This window comes from Triticum dicoccoides, chromosome 2B (genome assembly GCF_002162155.2).
Source record: "Triticum dicoccoides isolate Atlit2015 ecotype Zavitan chromosome 2B, WEW_v2.0, whole genome shotgun sequence".
Taxonomy (NCBI): domain Eukaryota; kingdom Viridiplantae; phylum Streptophyta; class Magnoliopsida; order Poales; family Poaceae; genus Triticum; species Triticum dicoccoides.
In genome coordinates, this window is record NC_041383.1 from 441,217,384 (window position 1) to 441,234,536 (window position 17,153).

At 45.9% G+C, this 17,153-nt stretch overlaps 2 protein-coding genes across 2 annotated transcripts in view; both read left to right on the top strand.

Moving 5' to 3' along the window:
- The first annotated feature begins 1,956 nt into the window (after nt 1–1,956).
- LOC119364113 (probable metal-nicotianamine transporter YSL6) lies at nt 1,957–6,321 on the top strand. Its single transcript, XM_037629524.1, has 7 exons — nt 1,957–2,434; nt 2,774–2,946; nt 3,061–3,158; nt 3,984–4,121; nt 4,358–4,547; nt 5,001–5,133; nt 5,226–6,321. The coding sequence occupies exons 1-7, from the start codon at nt 2,086–2,088 to the stop codon at nt 6,155–6,157; spliced, it is 2,013 nt and encodes a 670-aa protein (XP_037485421.1). The 5' UTR covers nt 1,957–2,085; the 3' UTR covers nt 6,158–6,321.
- Nucleotides 6,322–12,569: 6,248 nt separating this feature from the next.
- The window catches only part of LOC119360931 (probable metal-nicotianamine transporter YSL5), a 6,308-nt gene continuing 1,724 nt past the window's right edge, over nt 12,570–17,153 (top strand). Inside the window, exons 1-5 of the mRNA XM_037626368.1 lie at nt 12,570–12,842; nt 14,210–14,295; nt 14,434–14,469; nt 15,115–15,252; nt 15,722–15,911. Coding sequence (XP_037482265.1) covers nt 12,570–12,842; nt 14,210–14,295; nt 14,434–14,469; nt 15,115–15,252; nt 15,722–15,911 — 723 coding nt within the window. The remainder of the gene's footprint in view (nt 12,843–14,209; nt 14,296–14,433; nt 14,470–15,114; nt 15,253–15,721; nt 15,912–17,153) is intronic.

A 17,153-nucleotide genomic window follows, 5' to 3' on the forward strand; every position in this document is an offset into this window, starting at 1 on the left:
GACGATCCGGGCAAAGTTCGGACATCCGAACAACTTTTTCTACTGCAGACTTTAGAAAATAGCCCGAACCCCCCTCAAGATGGTCTCAAATCAAAAAGTGTTCAACAGTAAAGTTGTGCGTATCATTGAGGAGGTTGATTCTGATATAAAAATCGTCTTAATCCGAATTCATATGCAAAAGTTACAACCCGATTAGTGAACTGTTGTCAGAAAACTAGGCTTGGCCGGATCATCCGGGCTTTCAGCCGAACATCCGGGCCGGAGGTCGTGAATAATCTGTGTTTTGGTTTTGATGATTTGGACAACAAGGCAAGTCATTTTTTTGTATGAGAAGTACATCCGCCTCTTATATAGACAAAGAGGTGATGACCGATTGAACAACAACACACAATCGACAAATCAATCTATCATCTTTTACATTTACTTTTATCTTCTCCCTTGTTCTTCTTTCTCATTCTTCGTTCGTTCTTCTTCATTGCAGGAGGGCGAACCTAGGGGCGATCAGGTTGACCTAGGGCAGTTCATAGCCGCCACATGCCCTAACGGGGTCCCTCATTGGCGTGTGGGGTTTCGAGTCTACAAAAGCGCCCGTCGAATTGCTTGCTTACCGCGCTTCCGGACGAGTCTCCTTCAACGTGAGCGGCATCACCCTTGGCGTTGGAGGTATACGGTGACGTGTTCGTGTGCGAACTCGGATTAATCTTTTTTTTCTTGGTGTGGAAGAGTATCCCGTTTCAGAAACTTGGTTAAGCTAACCAACTGCCAGAAGCGAGCGAAGCAATTAAAACGGACGTAAGAGCATTGTTAAGCTAACCAACCGCGAGAAGCGAGGAACTCGTGCTCAGCTTAAAAATCAGGGTCAAACTCAAACGCATAGCCTCCTGCTGGTACTGGTACTGCACTCTAGCTTCGATGGTTCACATTAGCAGCAGACCAAATCATCAGTACATTTGTGGATATCATTACACTCAGCCCCACAAGATATAGTACACATTTCCTGATGGTTCAAGCGAGTGTACATGTGTGGTTACCCTTACATCCGGGCCCACAAGATCTCAATCAAGGCCCGAGTTCTTTTGAGCTTGCTCTGCGTTGTTGATTAGCGTAGCAACACACGCAAGCGGTAGAACTGTGTGGCCACGGTTAACTTAACTAGATGGGCCGTCCCGCAACAAAAACAAAACAAGTATTATTACTGTGGAAGTAATGTATAAAAGCTAGGGAGACAAGACCCACCAGACAGCGAGCGTCCGGCCAACACCACCCGCATGTTACGGGGACGGCAGTGAAAGCGTACGGCTTCGCACCACCGGGAGCCTCACGCCACCGCAGTAGATCCTGGTCCCGAGCACCGCACGTGGAACTATCAGTCACAGTTCGTTCTCCCTCTGGGTCATGGCCCCCACCGACGTGTGCGATGAGCCAGCACGGGGGCCGTTTTCACACTCCCACAGAAGATCTCGAGGTCCCCCAGTTCGAGCAAGATTCACGGCGCTCGAACCATCCCGCTCCTTTCGAGGGCCATGACAGGCGGGCCCGGAAACCTTTACCGTGGTGGGCTCAACCGGCACGTTTGGGCCCCACGTGGATAGCCGGCACGTCTCTCTCGCTCGGCTTGAACGAACGCCTCTTTACCAATACCGGTATAATCCGGGCCCACCTGCCCGGCGCAGTTTAGACGAAATCAAACTGTCAAAAAATAAATTCAGAATCAAACTCTGAACGTCTGAACGGGTGAAAAGAAGAATCCAACTCGGAACTGCCAGGTGGGTCCGCATTGGCATCGACCCTAGGTAGGATAGGGTGCCACGGCCCGAAAGAAAAGGTCACGGGCTCTAGGCCCCACATGTCATGGACCCCGTATCACACCAGGTGTCTGTGCTTTGCGGTGGCCATATCCGAAACCAGTTGTTAGCTTAGCAGTAAATCGGCTCTTAAATACACCCTCCCCGCCTCCGCACAGTCCTCACCTCCTCCATCGTCGGCGTCGCCTCTCCCTCTCCCACACGAAACCAGCTATCCCCCGAATCCGTGAGATCCGAGGAGGGTCGCCTCGCCTCGGCACTAGCCTCCGCGGCGCCGAAGATGGGATCGGAGGCGGACATGACCGGGCCCCTCCTCGCCGGCGGCAGCGGCGCCGCGCCGGCGGCGGAGGCGGAGGTGGTGCCGCCGTGGCGGGAGCAGCTCACGGTGCGGGGCATAGTGGTCAGCGCCATCCTCGGGGTGCTCTTCTGCCTCATCACGCACAAGCTCAACCTCACGGTGGGGATCATCCCCTCGCTCAACGTCGCCGCGGGGCTGCTCGGCTACTTCCTCGTGCGGACCTGGACGGCCGCGCTCGAGAGGTTCGGCATCGTCTCCAAGCCCTTCACCAAGCAGGAGAACACCGTCATCCAGACCTGCGTCGTCGCCTGCTACGGCCTCGCCTTCAGCGGTACGTCTTCTTCTCAACGTTACTTAGTAGATTGCTCTGCTTGACTTGCTAGGTGGGAAGATGCGATTCTGCCGTGTGATTTTGGGTTGCTTATTACTTACGTTTGGTTAGACCAGTTAACTAGAAGCCTTCCTGAATTGTGGAACTATGACTCTCATTTGTGCCAACTGTCTTAGGATTTGAGAGATATCTTGATGCAGGGAATGTTAAATTTTACTACATCATAAATAGCCGGTTTTGGTGTTCCGTTGGGAGTGGGAGGGGGTTGCTATGATTGCTCGCAATTGCACCCTTGTCATTGAACTCACAATATCAATTAATATATTTCTGTTGATGCAGGTGGCTTTGGGTCGTATATGCTTGCAATGGATCAGAAAACTTATGAGCTCATCGGGACTGATTATCCTGGTAACAGGGCGGTAGATGTTAAGAATCCTTCACTGAGCTGGATGATCGGATTCATGTTTGTTGTTAGCTTTCTTGGTCTATTTAGTCTTGTTGCGCTGCGCAAGGTACCCACTCATCTTATGTTTATCTGAACACTTTTTCTTTTTGATTAAGTGGGCTTAACTTGGACGTGTCTAATATGAACCTTGTAAACTGATGTCTTTTTTGGCTTTCGCTAGGTGATGGTAATTGATTACAAGCTGACCTATCCTAGTGGAACTGCTACAGCTATGTTGATAAATAGCTTCCACACTACTTCTGGAGCTGAACTTGCAGAGTAAGAAACATACATTGCTTGTTAGTTTTGTGCAAAAATAAATTGGCTTGCATGGGTAGTTCAAGGTGCATTGTTTCTTCTTGTTGAGTACGTTGTCCTTAAATTCCCTTTCTTCCCTGTGACTCAATCAGATATTCATATGCATGAAACAGTTAACTGAAATTTAGTCCACTGGTGTAATAAATAGGGCTTTTGCATGAAACTATGCTGTAAAAACAACTGCAAAATTAATAGTCCCAAACTAATAAAAAGAATGTACCTATAGTAGTTTTACTGCTATATCAGGTAATCCAAGTTTAGCATTTATATTTCCTATTGCTATGAGTATTTTTGGCACCATCTTCTAACCATCAATGCAACTTCTTTTAGTTATATAAGATCGATGGCACCTTTTCTGTGTACAGAAATATAAGTACTATTTGCCACAGTAATCTAACCAGCATTTAGGTGATATTTTATATGGACTGAACTTTACTGAGGAGATGTGCTAGGTAGTTTTATCTTTTTTTTCCTTGTAAAGCACAAATAGGAAATGCCGATCGTAAGTTTATATATATATGGAAGTTTGGTTCTATTGTATTCAGACCAGGAATGATGCTATGTACTCTAAATACTAAATATCTTATTAGGCTTGGAAAGAGAGTGCACATGAAATGTTTAACTTATGCACACAGGGTGGAGCTGAAGATATAAAATAACAGTTCCTCTTGTCTGTTCAGCTAGTTATGCAGCATATACTTGTTAAATTGCAATGTCCTTTGATTCCTTTGTAGCAGTGTTCCAAGTTTCTTTGTATTTATACTGAACTTCTCTTTATGGTTGCAGAAAACAAGTTAGCTGTCTTGGAAAGTATTTAAGCATAAGTTTTATCTGGAATTGCTTTAAGTGGTTCTTCAGTGGTGTTGGGGATTCTTGTGGCTTCGATAATTTCCCTTCTCTCGGACTTGCAGCATTTAAGAACACGTAAGATTGCTTTTAATTTGTTTTTGCCATTTCCTCTAAGGTTCACTAGTCGTAAGTGAAAATGCATACTCATTTTAGTTTTGAGGGCGGAAAGAAATTTGCATTCTTTGCCCCCTTGGCGGCCTTTAACCACCCCTCCCACTTCTATAAGTTAGTTATCATGTGGAATTTCTCATGACCTAAGATGGATTATCCTTTAGCCCATACTAAAAGTTTACCTATTCCATATTTTGTAGGTTTTATTTTGACTTCAGTCCAACCTATATTGGTTGTGGTCTAATATGCCCACACATTGTTAATTGCTCCACACTTCTTGGAGCCATCATATCTTGGGGTTTTCTCTGGCCGTATATATCCACAAAAGCTGGGGAATGGTACCCAGCTGGCCTCGGAAGCAATGATTTCAAAGGGCTCTATGGATACAAGGTATACTGATTTAAGATTTTGTTTGTTCATTACATCTATAACAACATTTAATTCCATACTGCAGGCTGCAGCTTGACAATCCACCTATGATTTTTGTAGTAGATCTAGAACTAGATTATGAATCACTTGTTACAAACTGTGGCTTGTTTCCACTCGATAATAATTAGCCAAGTAAATATGTATATGCTGTTGAAGTAAACATGGAGTAATACTAATGACTCCCTTGCTGTTATGCATTTCATTAGCTGGCATTGTGATGGAAGCATTAAAAATTTATTCAATATTCAGATTGTTCGAAATTTTGTTAGTTCTTAGCAAATTATAATATATAGATGGCAGCTCATTTAACTCTGAAACTATTCTTTGTTCACAGACTGACCACTCTTTACTCATCAACTCTTTACAAGCTTATGTTTCGCAAAAACTAAATTGTCTCTCCATCCCATTTTCCAGGTTTTTATCTCTGTATCTGTGATACTTGGTGATGGTATCTATAACCTCATCAAGATCATTTATGCTACTATCAAGGAAATAATGAATGCACGATCAAAGCAAGGAAGGCTTCCCCTTGTCCGGGCTCAGGATGGTAATGTTCTTGTTGTACGCTTTACACCTACCAGGCTACCAGTATATCACATGGCATGCATCTCATCTTGTTCATGTCTTACTATTTTGCAGATGATGAAAGTTCTGAATTATCTTCCGAAGAGAAGCTTCTGAATGATGTATTTGTAAAGGACAGTATCCCTCCCTGGTTAGCAGGATCTGGTTATGTGGGGCTTGCAGCAATTTCAACTGCAACTGTACCAATGATGTTCCCACAGCTCAAGTCGTACCTTGTCCTTTCTGCCTATGTTGTTGCACCCCTACTCGCCTTCTGCAACTCATACGGCACTGGCCTAACAGACTGGAACCTTGCATCCACATACGGAAAGATTGGTCTTTTCATTTTTGCCTCATGGGTTGGCCAGCATGGTGGTGTGATCGCCGGCTTAGCAGCTTGTGGTGTCATGATGTCCATAGTATCCACAGCCGCTGATCTCATGCAGGACTTCAAGACTGGTTACCTGACCCTCTCTTCACCAAGGTCCATGTTTGTGTCACAGTTGATTGGGACTGCCCTTGGCTGTGTCATTGCTCCTCTCACCTTCTGGCTTTACTGGACGGCCTTTGACATTGGCAATCCTGATGGCATGTTCAAAGCTCCATATGCTGTCATCTTCCGTGAGATGGCGATTTTGGGCGTCGAAGGATTCTCGGCCCTCCCCCAACACTGCCTAGCAATCTGCTCTTTCTTCTTCTTTGCAGCCATAGCGATCAACCTCCTGAGGGACGTCACTCCAGACAGCGTGTCCAAATTCATCCCGCTCCCGATGGCCATGGCTGTTCCCTTCTACATTGGAGCGTATTTTGCGATTGACATGTTTGTTGGGACGGTCATCCTGTTTGTCTGGGAGAAGATTAACCGCAAGGAGTCGGAGGACTTTGCAGGCGCGGTTGCTTCGGGTTTGATCTGCGGTGACGGCATCTGGAGCGTCCCTTCTGCAATACTCTCTATCATGAGGATTGACCCGCCGATGTGCATGTACTTCAAGCCATCTCTTGCCTAGGGCGTAAATAGACTGTAGCTAGAATGTTGGATGCCACAAATAGAAGAGAACCGCATCGTGTACATATTTATTTCACACACGTGTAAATCATACTGCGGCGAAAATAGCAGCAGCCCTGTTCATTCTGTTGATATCTCGACCCCTCTGTTTTCTTGCGTTTTTTATGTTTCCAATGCTGCAGTTTTCACATTTTGCTTGCTTAAGCTAGTGTTTTCACTTTTTGCTTGCTTGCGCGGTACGGCTCTCTGGCAATTGCATATGCTTGGGCGCTTTGCCTCAAAAAAATAAAAATAAAATGCTTGTGCGCTTTGCCAAGCTGGGCAGGAAAGTAGGAAAACTAAATCTCACGCGCCTAAATTGACGCCGACGAATCTCAAAGTTGGTACACAGTATAGTGATCAAAGCTCCACACATTTGAAGAAGTTTGGTATCTCGTGATGGCTCGAATTGTGGGCACATTTGAGAACAAACTTTAGTACTAACACCGTCATTTGAACAAAGACTGCAGCAATCTTCCAAGAGATGTGACATGTGACGATTTCTTAATAAAGTACTCCCTCCGTTCGAAAATACTTGTCATCAAAATAGATGAAAATGGCGGAGGGAGTATTTACGTAATTGCTGATGCCAACCAAGCGGATACGATGATTTCTTGTAACGATTTGCTTTTTTTTTTTTTTTTGAGACAATCACGGGAAGCTTTATTTAACTTGTGCCAATGTTCAAAGGTACAAAAGAAAGATTACCAGGATTGCCTAACCACACATGGCGGCCAACCCCCAAATTCAAACTATGCTTCGCTAGATTGTGAGCCTCGAAATTCGAGCTCCTAAACTCATGCACAAAGGTACATGAAATAAAAGTGGAACTATCATCTATGATTTCATGCAGAATAGCTCCATAGATAGCCGGTGTTTTGTTCTTGATGTCGTCCAGTACAACTTTGCAGTCAGAAGCGACATGTATTCTGCAGCTATTAAGATCATCGGCAAGCGCCAAAGCCTCTCTGACTGCTAATGCTTCGAGCGTTGGTGGATCATTGGTTCCCTTGATAACCAGAGCCGAAGCACCTTGAAAGATGCCAGCTTGATCTCGACAGATAGCAGCAGCAACTCCTCGGTTGGTTGCGGTCGCCGCATCCACATTGATCTTCGCATACGTGTCCGGTGGTGCAATCCAGTGGCTAGGTCTCGTCGCTTGATGTTGTTCCTGACCACTGCCCACAGCAGCGATAGTTTGCAGGTCCACTATGTATGACTTGATGAACTGGTTAGTTCCTTCAGGACTCTGAAAAACCCCTTCATATATCGCCTTACGTCGTGCTCTCCATGTGGCCCAAAGGGTGACCACCAGCAGAACGAACCTCTCGTGCGTTAATTGATCATGCATTTCCAGCAGCCAGTGTTTCGCGTTTGGATTCGTGTTCATACTCAAAGTTGCACCAATTCATCCTCAGAGAGCGCCCACACACACCGTGACATCGTGCACTCCAAGAGTGCATGTCTCCATGAATCTTCCCTCCCGCATAGCAAACACCGATGAGTTTCTGACATGTGCCGGTGATGCAATACGTCCATCGTCGGCATAGTGTGCCTCGCCAGCCGCCACAGGAAGACCCTTAGTTTGGATGGCACCTTTATATTCCACAATGTCGACCAGTCCCTTCGGTTAGCATTCAGTGAGGAGCCGCCCGGGGTCCGCTCCAGCCAGTCCCCTCGTTCCTCCTTCTTGGACGTTACCATCCGGTAAGCTGAACTAACAGAAAATCTGCCGCTCCTCTCGGCGGACCAAGCCCAAAAATCCTCTATCGCCCTAGTGCATATCGGTATGGACAAGATGGCTTCAGCGTCGAAACGCACGAAGGTGTTACGGATCAGTTCCTCTTTCCACGATGCTGTGGTCGAATCAATAAGTTCCGCTACCATCACAGGCGGGTTAGGAGTGAGGGCAGTGATCGGTCTGAAAGGTCCAGACCTCTGTAACCAGTTATCTCTCCAAATGTTTGTTGTTTGCCCATTGCCAATACGCTTAATAATGCCTTGCTTCAGAATGTCTCTCCCATCAAGAACAGCCCTCCAAATCTGAGAGGGGTGATGGCCTAGTTCTGCCTCCAGGAAGCTTGTGTTCGGGAAATATGCAGCCTTCAATATCCTTGCACTAAGTGAGTTTGAATCTTCCAGTACTCTCCATGCCTGGCGAGCCAACAAAGCAAGGTTAAAAATCTCCATATCCCTAAACCCCATGCCTCCAAGGTACTTTGGTTTCGTCATGACGTCCCAAGATACCCATGCGGGCTTCCTCCTTCCTTGTTTGCTCCCCCACCAGAACTGCCTTATAATGGATTCAATATTTTCACAAAGGCCTCTGGGTAACCGAAAGCACGCCATTGAAAATACTGGGATTGCTTGAGCCACTGATTTGATGAGCACTTCTTTCCCTCCAACTGAAAGAAGTTTTTCCATCCATCCTCTCACCTTCTCCCAAATTCTATCTCTCAAATACTTGAAAGTACCCTTTTTAGATTGGCCAACTTCCGTGGGCATCCCCAAGTATCTTTCACTCAAAGATTCATTTGTTACATTCAAAATCTGTTTGACCTCATTTCTCACCTCATTTGGGCACTTCTTGCTGAAAAAGATTGAAGATTTTGCATTGTTTGTCTTCTGACCCGACGCTTTACAGTATATCTCCAATAAAGCTGAGACCCTCGCAGCCCCCTCAACACTTGACTTGAAAAACAACAGGCTATCGTCAGCAAAAAGGAGATGGTTGACCGCCGGAGCTGTCGGAGCCACCTTGACCCCTTGAAGACTAGACGAAAGAGAACTGGATCTTAAAAGGCACGAAAGGCCCTCTGCTGCAATCAAGAAAAGATAGGGGGAGATTGGATCTCCCTGACGGATGCCTCTGGTAGGAGTAAAATGTTCAAGCTTCTCTCCATTGAAGAGGACTGGAAATGATACAGACTGAACCATATCCATCACTATATTAACCCAGGAGTGTGCAAATCCCAGCTTCTCCATCATGGCTCGAAGATATGGCCACTCCAGTCTGTCATAAGCTTTCATCATGTCTAATTTTAGTGCACAATAACTATTGGTTTTTGCTCTGCTTCTTTTCATGAAGTGCAAACACTCATATGCACATATGATATTATCTGTAATCAACCTTCCTGGAACGAAAGCTGACTGTTCCTGAGATATGATGTCTGGGAGGATCACTTTGAGCCTGTTTGCAACAACCTTGGAGGCAATTTTGTAGATTACATTGCACAAACTTATAGGCCGGAACTGAGAAAGTAAGGTAGGATTCATTACCTTCGGGATGAGAACCAAAACGGTGTCATTCATAGATGCAGCACTTTCCTCCCCTCTGATAATCCTCAGGACAGCCTTGGTAACTTCATCCCCACATATATCCCAATGCCTTTGATAGAAGTGGGCGGGGAACCCATCCGGTCCCGGTGCCTTTGTCGGGAACATTTGAAAGAGGGCTGTCTTGACCTCTTCATTTGTGTAAGGTGCCAGAAGAGCGGCATTCATCTGCTCTGTAACCTTCACCGGTACCTTATCAAGTACCTCCTCTATGCCACTCACCCCTTCTGATAGATACAAGTTCTTATAGAAGTCTGTCACCATGACTTTGAGTTCATTCTGGTTCTCTGTCATCACACCCAGGGATGTTGCCAAGGCCTTAATCATATTTCTCCTCCTCCTCTCACTTGCCCGAAGGTGAAAGAAGCGTGTATTTCTGTCTCCCGCCGACAGCCACTCCAGCCTCGCGCGTTGCCTCCACATTATTTCCTCCCTGTGATATAACTCAATCAAATTCTCATTGATCTTCAATTCAATACGTGACGGCGCTGTTCTAGCCGGATCGCTCCGCAGGCGTTCTAGTTCCAACTTTAAACTTTTTATTTCCTTCCGTACTGAGCCGAAAGTATGCTTATTCCAGGTTCCTAGCTGTACCGAGACTCTTTTCAACTTTGCTCTTAGATCTGCCATGCACTCCACCGGATCTCCTGCCCAGCTGGCAGCAATTGTGTCTCTCCACGTCTCGTGAGTTTCCCACATAAGTTCATACTTAAAGCCCTTCTTGTGCTTAGGTGCCCTCCCTTGAAACTCTAGCAAGATGGGACAGTGATCCGAGGTCGCTGCTGTTAGATGTTTAACTTGTGCATTTGGGAAACGTTCGCTCCATTCTGCTGAAGCCAGAGAACGGTCCAAGCGTACCCGTGTGTAACTGCCACCAGTAACCTTTTTTTCAAAGGTCCAGAATTGGCCTAGATAGCCTATGTCCATCAGCATGCATACGTCTATGGCATCCCTGAACCCCTGGATTTGGGCATTGCTCCTCTCCCCAATGCCTTGTTGCTCCTCCGGACGTAGTACCTCGTTAAAATCCCCTATACAGACCCATGGGAGGTTACTCAAAGTACTGATCCCCTTCAAAATATCCCATGATTGATATCTCAAATGAGTCTGCGCCTCTCCGTAAAAAAGTGTCAACCTCCACGGGTCACAACCCGGTTCCTCAACTGAACAATCAATATGATACACAGAGAAGCCCAAAATCTCAATTTTTATTGGATTGTTCCAAAACAAACCTAGTCCTCCACTTCTACCCTGACTACTGACCGCATATCCATTATCATATCCAATACTTCCAGCTAGTTTTTCTACCCTCGATCTATCAATCTGGGTCTCAACAATACAAAAAGGAGTAGGGGCAAAATTGTTCGCAATATCGCGAAGTTCTCTAACTGTCGCAGCGTTGCCCGTGCCACGACAGTTCCAGCTTAAGATACTCATTGTGCCCGGCGGTACTCCTCGGAGGAGCCCGCCGATGTTGCATTCATTGTTTTCTCATTACTATCATCTTCCCCAGTCTTCAGTTTTCCAGCAGCTGAGCCATCTTCTCCCAACCCCTTCTTCGGGCGTTTGTTCTCTTTCCTAGGGGACACATACACTGGAGGTGGGGGTGGCACCAAAAGCTGGTCCCTTATGGTTACCACCTCACGAGCATCTCTCATCCCTCCCGTCTGCACTTCCAATCTTGGGCTTGTAATATTCTCAACCGAAAGGCGTTTGTTAGACCCCTGATTTGCAATGGAAACTACCCCCACACCTGTGGCAGGTACTACCTTCCCACCATTCTGCTCGGTCCCTTCAGAGGAGGCCTCCTGTTCTGTCTGCATCGGTGGCCTGGCATTAAAACGCCAGCTCTGATTGGGATTATAGGGTTCTCTACCTCGTCCTCGCCCCCCCGACCATTGACCTCCACGGCCCCTCTGAGGTCCGTGGTTTCCACGACCAGCAGTGTTGAAACGAAAATTGTCAGCCATCACAAAATCACCCCATTCAAACTTCGCTTCATCGTGCTCTCCCTCCCCGCACTCCTCGTGCCAGTGGCCAAACTCACCACAATTAAAGCAGAAGATCGGTAGCTTTTCATACTTGACCTGATACTGGACTCTCTCTTCTCCCTTCTTGGCTGTGACAAAGCGTTTGATCTTGGAGTGGATATCAATCTTCACCTTGACCCTGACAAACTCACCAAAAAATCCAGCGGGAAGCTTCAACTGGATCTCCTCCACCTCTCCAATTCTGGACGCCAGGCCCTTTACCGCCGGCTCGATTAAGAACTTATCCGGTAGACGGTGTATCTGTGCCCATACAGATAGCTTGTCGAGCTTGAAGGCATCTGGGTTCTTAAAACCATCACATTCCTGCATTATTACCGCCTGATCTCTGAACAGCCATGGGCCTTCTGCCATCGCCTTGTTCCAATCACCAAGACATCCAAACTGTGCCGTGAACAGATTTGCCTTGATTTTCCTCCATGTCACTGACTTAGCTGGATTCCATGTCGCCCTCATGTCATTATACAAAGCATTAGGGCTAAAGGATTTTAGTGTATGAACCCGAACGATCGCAAGCCACTTTGCCGGCTCAAGCATATCCGGCAACTCCTCCTCCCAGATGAAGTCGTCTTCCTCCTCTTCCTGCAGCGTGAGCCTCGCCAGGAGTTCCTCCGCTGATTCCTTCTCCCGCTTCCCCTGAGATCCTGAACCTTCTGACATCTTGTAGATTCAATCTACACGCCCCCGTTCCCTCTCGGATTTGCTCTATTCCAAGGCTGGGAAGGATCACCAGGAACCCCCGTGATCGGCCCGAGTCTAGAGAGGACAAACAGCGATCGGTGGCCGGGGCGGAGGCAGGATTCCGGCGGTGACGCCGGAAGATATCGAAACCCTAGGGTTTTCGCCCTAGGGGAGGATGTAGCGTAAAACCTATTTTCTTTCTGTTTCGTCGATTGGAAACATAAAAAACGCAGTAGCTTTCTAAAAAACTAAGTCAATTGCGTGCGGCGGCCTCGCGTTCAGTGTTAAGTGTTAAGTGTTAGCTGCAACATGTCGCTTTTTGCAGTGTTAAGTGTTAGCTGCAACATGTCGCCGCCTATTTCTCGAGCATTTAGTCTAAGGAAATCCATCCCTTCTTTGTTCTTGGTAGGGTGCTCGGCATCGTACATCTTCGCCATGGACAGGAAGACGTATGAGCTCGTCGGGCCTGACTATCCGGGTAACCGAGTGGAAGACGTCAAAGATCCCTCGCTTGGTTGGATGATCGGTTTTCTGTTCCTCGTTGCTCTCCTCGGGCCATTTGCCATTGTCATGCTACGAAAGGTATCTTTTCTTGTATGGAAATGTTGCAAACATGGATTCTGGAAGTTTTGTGAGTCTGTTTTCGAAATGTTTTTTAAGTGTTCTGCAAATGTTTCTACTCTGTTGTACTCCCTCTGTCCCAAAATAAGTGTTTTAAGCTTAGTACAACTTTATACTAAAGTTAGTATAGTATAAAGTTGAGACACTTATTTTGGGACAGAGGGAGTATTATCTAAAGAAAAGTCAAAGAAGGGAGATGATTTTTGTCAAAAGAGACCACCCGCCGGATTGAAATGACAAAAAAGACCACCTCTGAATCAGATTGACAAAAAAGACCCCCTCGTCGTGGCGGCAGACGCGGCAGGCGACACGTGACGCCTGCCGCCACGACGTGAGGCGGCCGACCCCACCGCCACGCTGCCAGGCGGCCAGTCGTGGGCAACAGAAATCCAGGCCAGCGACGGAACGGAGCTAGGTATGGTGGGCCACGCCGCCACTGTATGAGGCGGCCGGTATTGTAGCCCTGGGAGCGGCACTGTAGCGTGCACTGCTGCTGCTGGGCCATGCCGCCACCAGTTGAGGCGGCTGGAACTGCTACTGGTGCAAAGCGGGACGAGCTGCACTGCTGCTGCTGCACGCGGCCTGCCGTGGGCTGGCACTATATTGCTAATTAACTAATTTGTCTCGCATATATGCTGCACACATTGCAGTGTTCAACCTTTGATGCAATTTATTTTTAATTTTAGCATTGTGTGTGTCATCATGTCCACTAGAATATATGGGTTTTGATAAATAGAAATAAAGAGGAAACAACCTGCGGTTCGGTTGACTTGATAAAGTTACAGAAAAGACCTATTGATTCATCATAAGTGAGAATATTGTTAGAACAATTTTAAAGGTAATATATATGCACAAATTATTTTAAAGGTTATATATATGTGCAGCAGCAGCAATGCAGCTCGTCCCACTACAGTGCAGCGCGCAGCAGCTACAGTGCCGGCCACCTCAACGGGTGGTGGCATGGCCCTGCAGCAGCAGTGCGTCGCTACAGTGCCGCTCCCAGGGCTACCGTGTTGGCCGCCTCATCATGTGGTGGCATGGCCCACCATACCCAGCTCCGTTCCGTCGCTGGCCTGGATTTCAGTTGCCAGGGACTGGCCGCCTGGCAGCATGGCGGCGGGGCCGGCCGCCTCGCGTCGTGGCGGCAGGTGCCACGTGTCGCTTGGCGCGCCTGCCGCCACGGCAAGGGGGTCTCTTTTGCCAATCTGATCCAGAGGTGGTCTTTTTTGCCATTTCAATCTGGCAGGCGGTCTCTTTTAACAAAAAATCATAGTTTTCTACCCTTAGCTACAGAGTTAAAGTATTATTTCTTAAGTAAAGTGCTGCAGGTATTGGTGGTTGATTACAAGCTTGCATTTCCTGGTGGGACAGCTACAGCTCTGATGATTAATACTCCCTCCGTTCCTAAATACTTGTCTTTCTAGAGATTTCAACAAGTGACTACATACGGCGCAAAATGAGTGAATCTACACTTTAAAATATGTCTACATACATCTGTATGTTGAGTTCATTTGAAATGCCTAGAAAGACAAGTATTTGGGAACGGAGGGAGTAGCTTGCATGGAGAAAAAGAAGCTGACGTTACAGGGTATGGCAATAAGTACTTATCTAAGTTTCAAGAATGTGGACACGGTGTCTTTTTGATGTATAATTACATTGCTTTCAACCGTACTCTGGACAACAAGAATTTTTGCTGCACTGCATGAACAATCCTGAGAACATGCATGGCACGTTCTTGTCTTCTTGATGGTGCCAGATAAACAAATCTTCCCACCCGGCAAACTTGTGTCTGTTGCCACTAGATATGACTATGCATATGTTCTAAACTCTGAAGGAAAAACACTTATGCCAAAGTGGAGCTTGTAGGAAGTAGAGATGCATGAGTGACGGAGATAATTCATCTTTGCATAACGTTGTAGCACCTCCACTATTCACTTCTATGGCTTCAGTGCCAAAAGGACAGATGTGCAGAAACATGGTGGTTTATAGATAATTCAGATGTGTGAAACTTAGTCCCATTTTTCATCGAGCCAGCTAATGGCCACAAACATTTCGTATTAAAGTTTAGCCATTTGGTGTTCCAGAACAGAATTCTTAGCACAAGTGACACTACACTATACAAGAGACTTGCTAATTTTCTATGCATGTTTGTAGTATTCGTACACAACTTTAATTTCTGTGATTCTTTACCCCTTTTCACATGTTTTTGCATTTTTATTCTATTGCCTTACAGAAAGAAAGTCAGTTGCCTTGTAAAGTACATGGGCCTTAGTTTTGGCTGGAGCTTCTTTAAGTGGTTCTTTAGTGGTGTTGGTGACTCCTGTGGTTTTGACAATTTCCCAACATTTGGAGTTGCAGCTTTTAAGAACACGTAAGTCATCAATGCCCCAATCATCCCCCCACCCCCCTCTTTTGTACGCACACCGATGCTGACACACTTAACATTGTGATTGCAATGAACGTGGACTGATTACTTGCCATGAGCTGTGGATGATGAATGTGAACTTCATATGTTATTGCTAAATCATGTACTCACCATTTTGTCTTAACTAAAATTTTCATGATCAGGGAGGATCTGAGATCCATAGTAAACTAATATACATTATAATCGGCAGGCTCACTTTCATTCTTTCCCCCAAATTATGTATTTTCCTATTACGGTGCTAGTGACATTTTAAAATACAGAAGAATAGAAGTTACACCACTAATGACTAGTTTGCCACACGTCGTGCTTTTTACCTATTCAAACTTGAGCTTGAATATAAGTTGTATAAATATATATATGTGATCAAGTTAAGAATGTCCATTCGTCTGAAGTTATGTTTATCACATTCTGGCAGGTTTTATTTCAACTTCAATCCCAGTTATGTTGGGTATGGTCTTATTTCTCCCCATATTGTTAACTGTTCAGTTTTTCTTGGATCAGTCATATCATGGGGTTTCCTTTGGCCATTTATCACAAAGCGAGCTGGTGACTGGTACCCAGATAACCTTAGTAGCAGTGACTTCAGAGGCCTATATGGTTACAAGGTACTTTTTTTTATAAAGGGTGGATTTTATTAAGGTTACAAGGTGCACATCTGTAATATTCTTTATATTCATAGATTCATTCGGTTATGACAGTTTTCTCTTTGGTCGCAATTCTGCTAAACTGAGTCTGCAATAATCTGTATAATTCATTTGAAACATTTCTTTTGAAGAAATTCCTTTTGCAAACAACTGTCCTTATCTTTTTCAAGTGTTCAAGTGTTCCTTTTTGAACATGTAAATCATTTCACTTGTTCAAGTGTTCAAACAAGTGATGATCAGATGACTTTCCAATTAAATTAGAACTACACCAGGGGCCAGCTTTGAGCCCTTATCCTTTTGCTTTGGTGATGGATGAGGTCACAAGGGATTTACAAGGAGATATCCCATGGTATGCTCTTTGCGGATGATGTGGTGCTAGTCGATGATAGTTAGACGGGGGTTAATAGGAAGTTAGAGCTATGGAGACAAACCTTGAAATCGAAAGGTTTTAGGTTTAGTAGAACTAAAACCGAGTACATAGGTGCGGTTTCAGTAGTATTATGCATGAGGAGGAGGAGGTTAGCCTTGATGGGCAAGTGGTGCCTCAGAAGGACACCTTTTGATATTTGGGGTCAATGTTGCAAAGGATGGGGATATCGATGAAGATGTGAACCATCGGATCAAAGCCGGATGGATGAATTGGCACCAAGCTTCTGGCGTTCTCTGTGACAAGAGGGTGCCACAAAAGCTAAAAGGCAGGTTCTATAGGACGGTGATTCGACCCGCAATGTTGTATGGCGTTGAGTGTTGGACGACTAAAATGCGACATGTTCAACAGTTAGGTGTGGCGGAGATGAACATGTTGAGATGGATGTCTGGCCACACAGGAAAGGACCGGGTCCGGAATGATAATATATGAGATAGAGTTGGGGTGGCACCAATTGAAGAGAAGCTTGTCCAACATCGTCTTAGATGGTTTGGGCATATTCTACGCAGGCCTCCAAAAGCAACAGTGCATAGTGGACAGCTAAAGCGTGCTAGTAATGTCAAGAGAGGTCGGGGTAGACCGAACTTGACATGGGAGGAGTCCGTAAAGAGAGATCTGAAGGACTGGAGTATCACCAAAGAAAATCCATGGGAGCTTGCTATCCATGTGCCAGAACCATGAGTTGGTTGCGAGATCTTTCGGTTTTCAGCTGTAGCCTACCCCAACTTGTTTGGGACTAAAGGCTTTGTTGTTGTTGTTAAACAACTCTCCTTTTG

Excerpts from the sequence above, each read along its gene's own strand:
- LOC119364113 (XM_037629524.1), top strand. The coding sequence starts at position 2,086 with ATGGGATCGGAGGCGGACATGACCGGGCCCCTCCTCGCCGGCGGCAGC. Across the intron at positions 2,435-2,773 it reads CTACGGCCTCGCCTTCAGCG|GTGGCTTTGGGTCGTATATG; the intron begins GTACGTCTTCTT and ends CTGTTGATGCAG. Across the intron at positions 4,122-4,357 it reads CTTGCAGCATTTAAGAACAC|GTTTTATTTTGACTTCAGTC; the intron begins GTAAGATTGCTT and ends CATATTTTGTAG.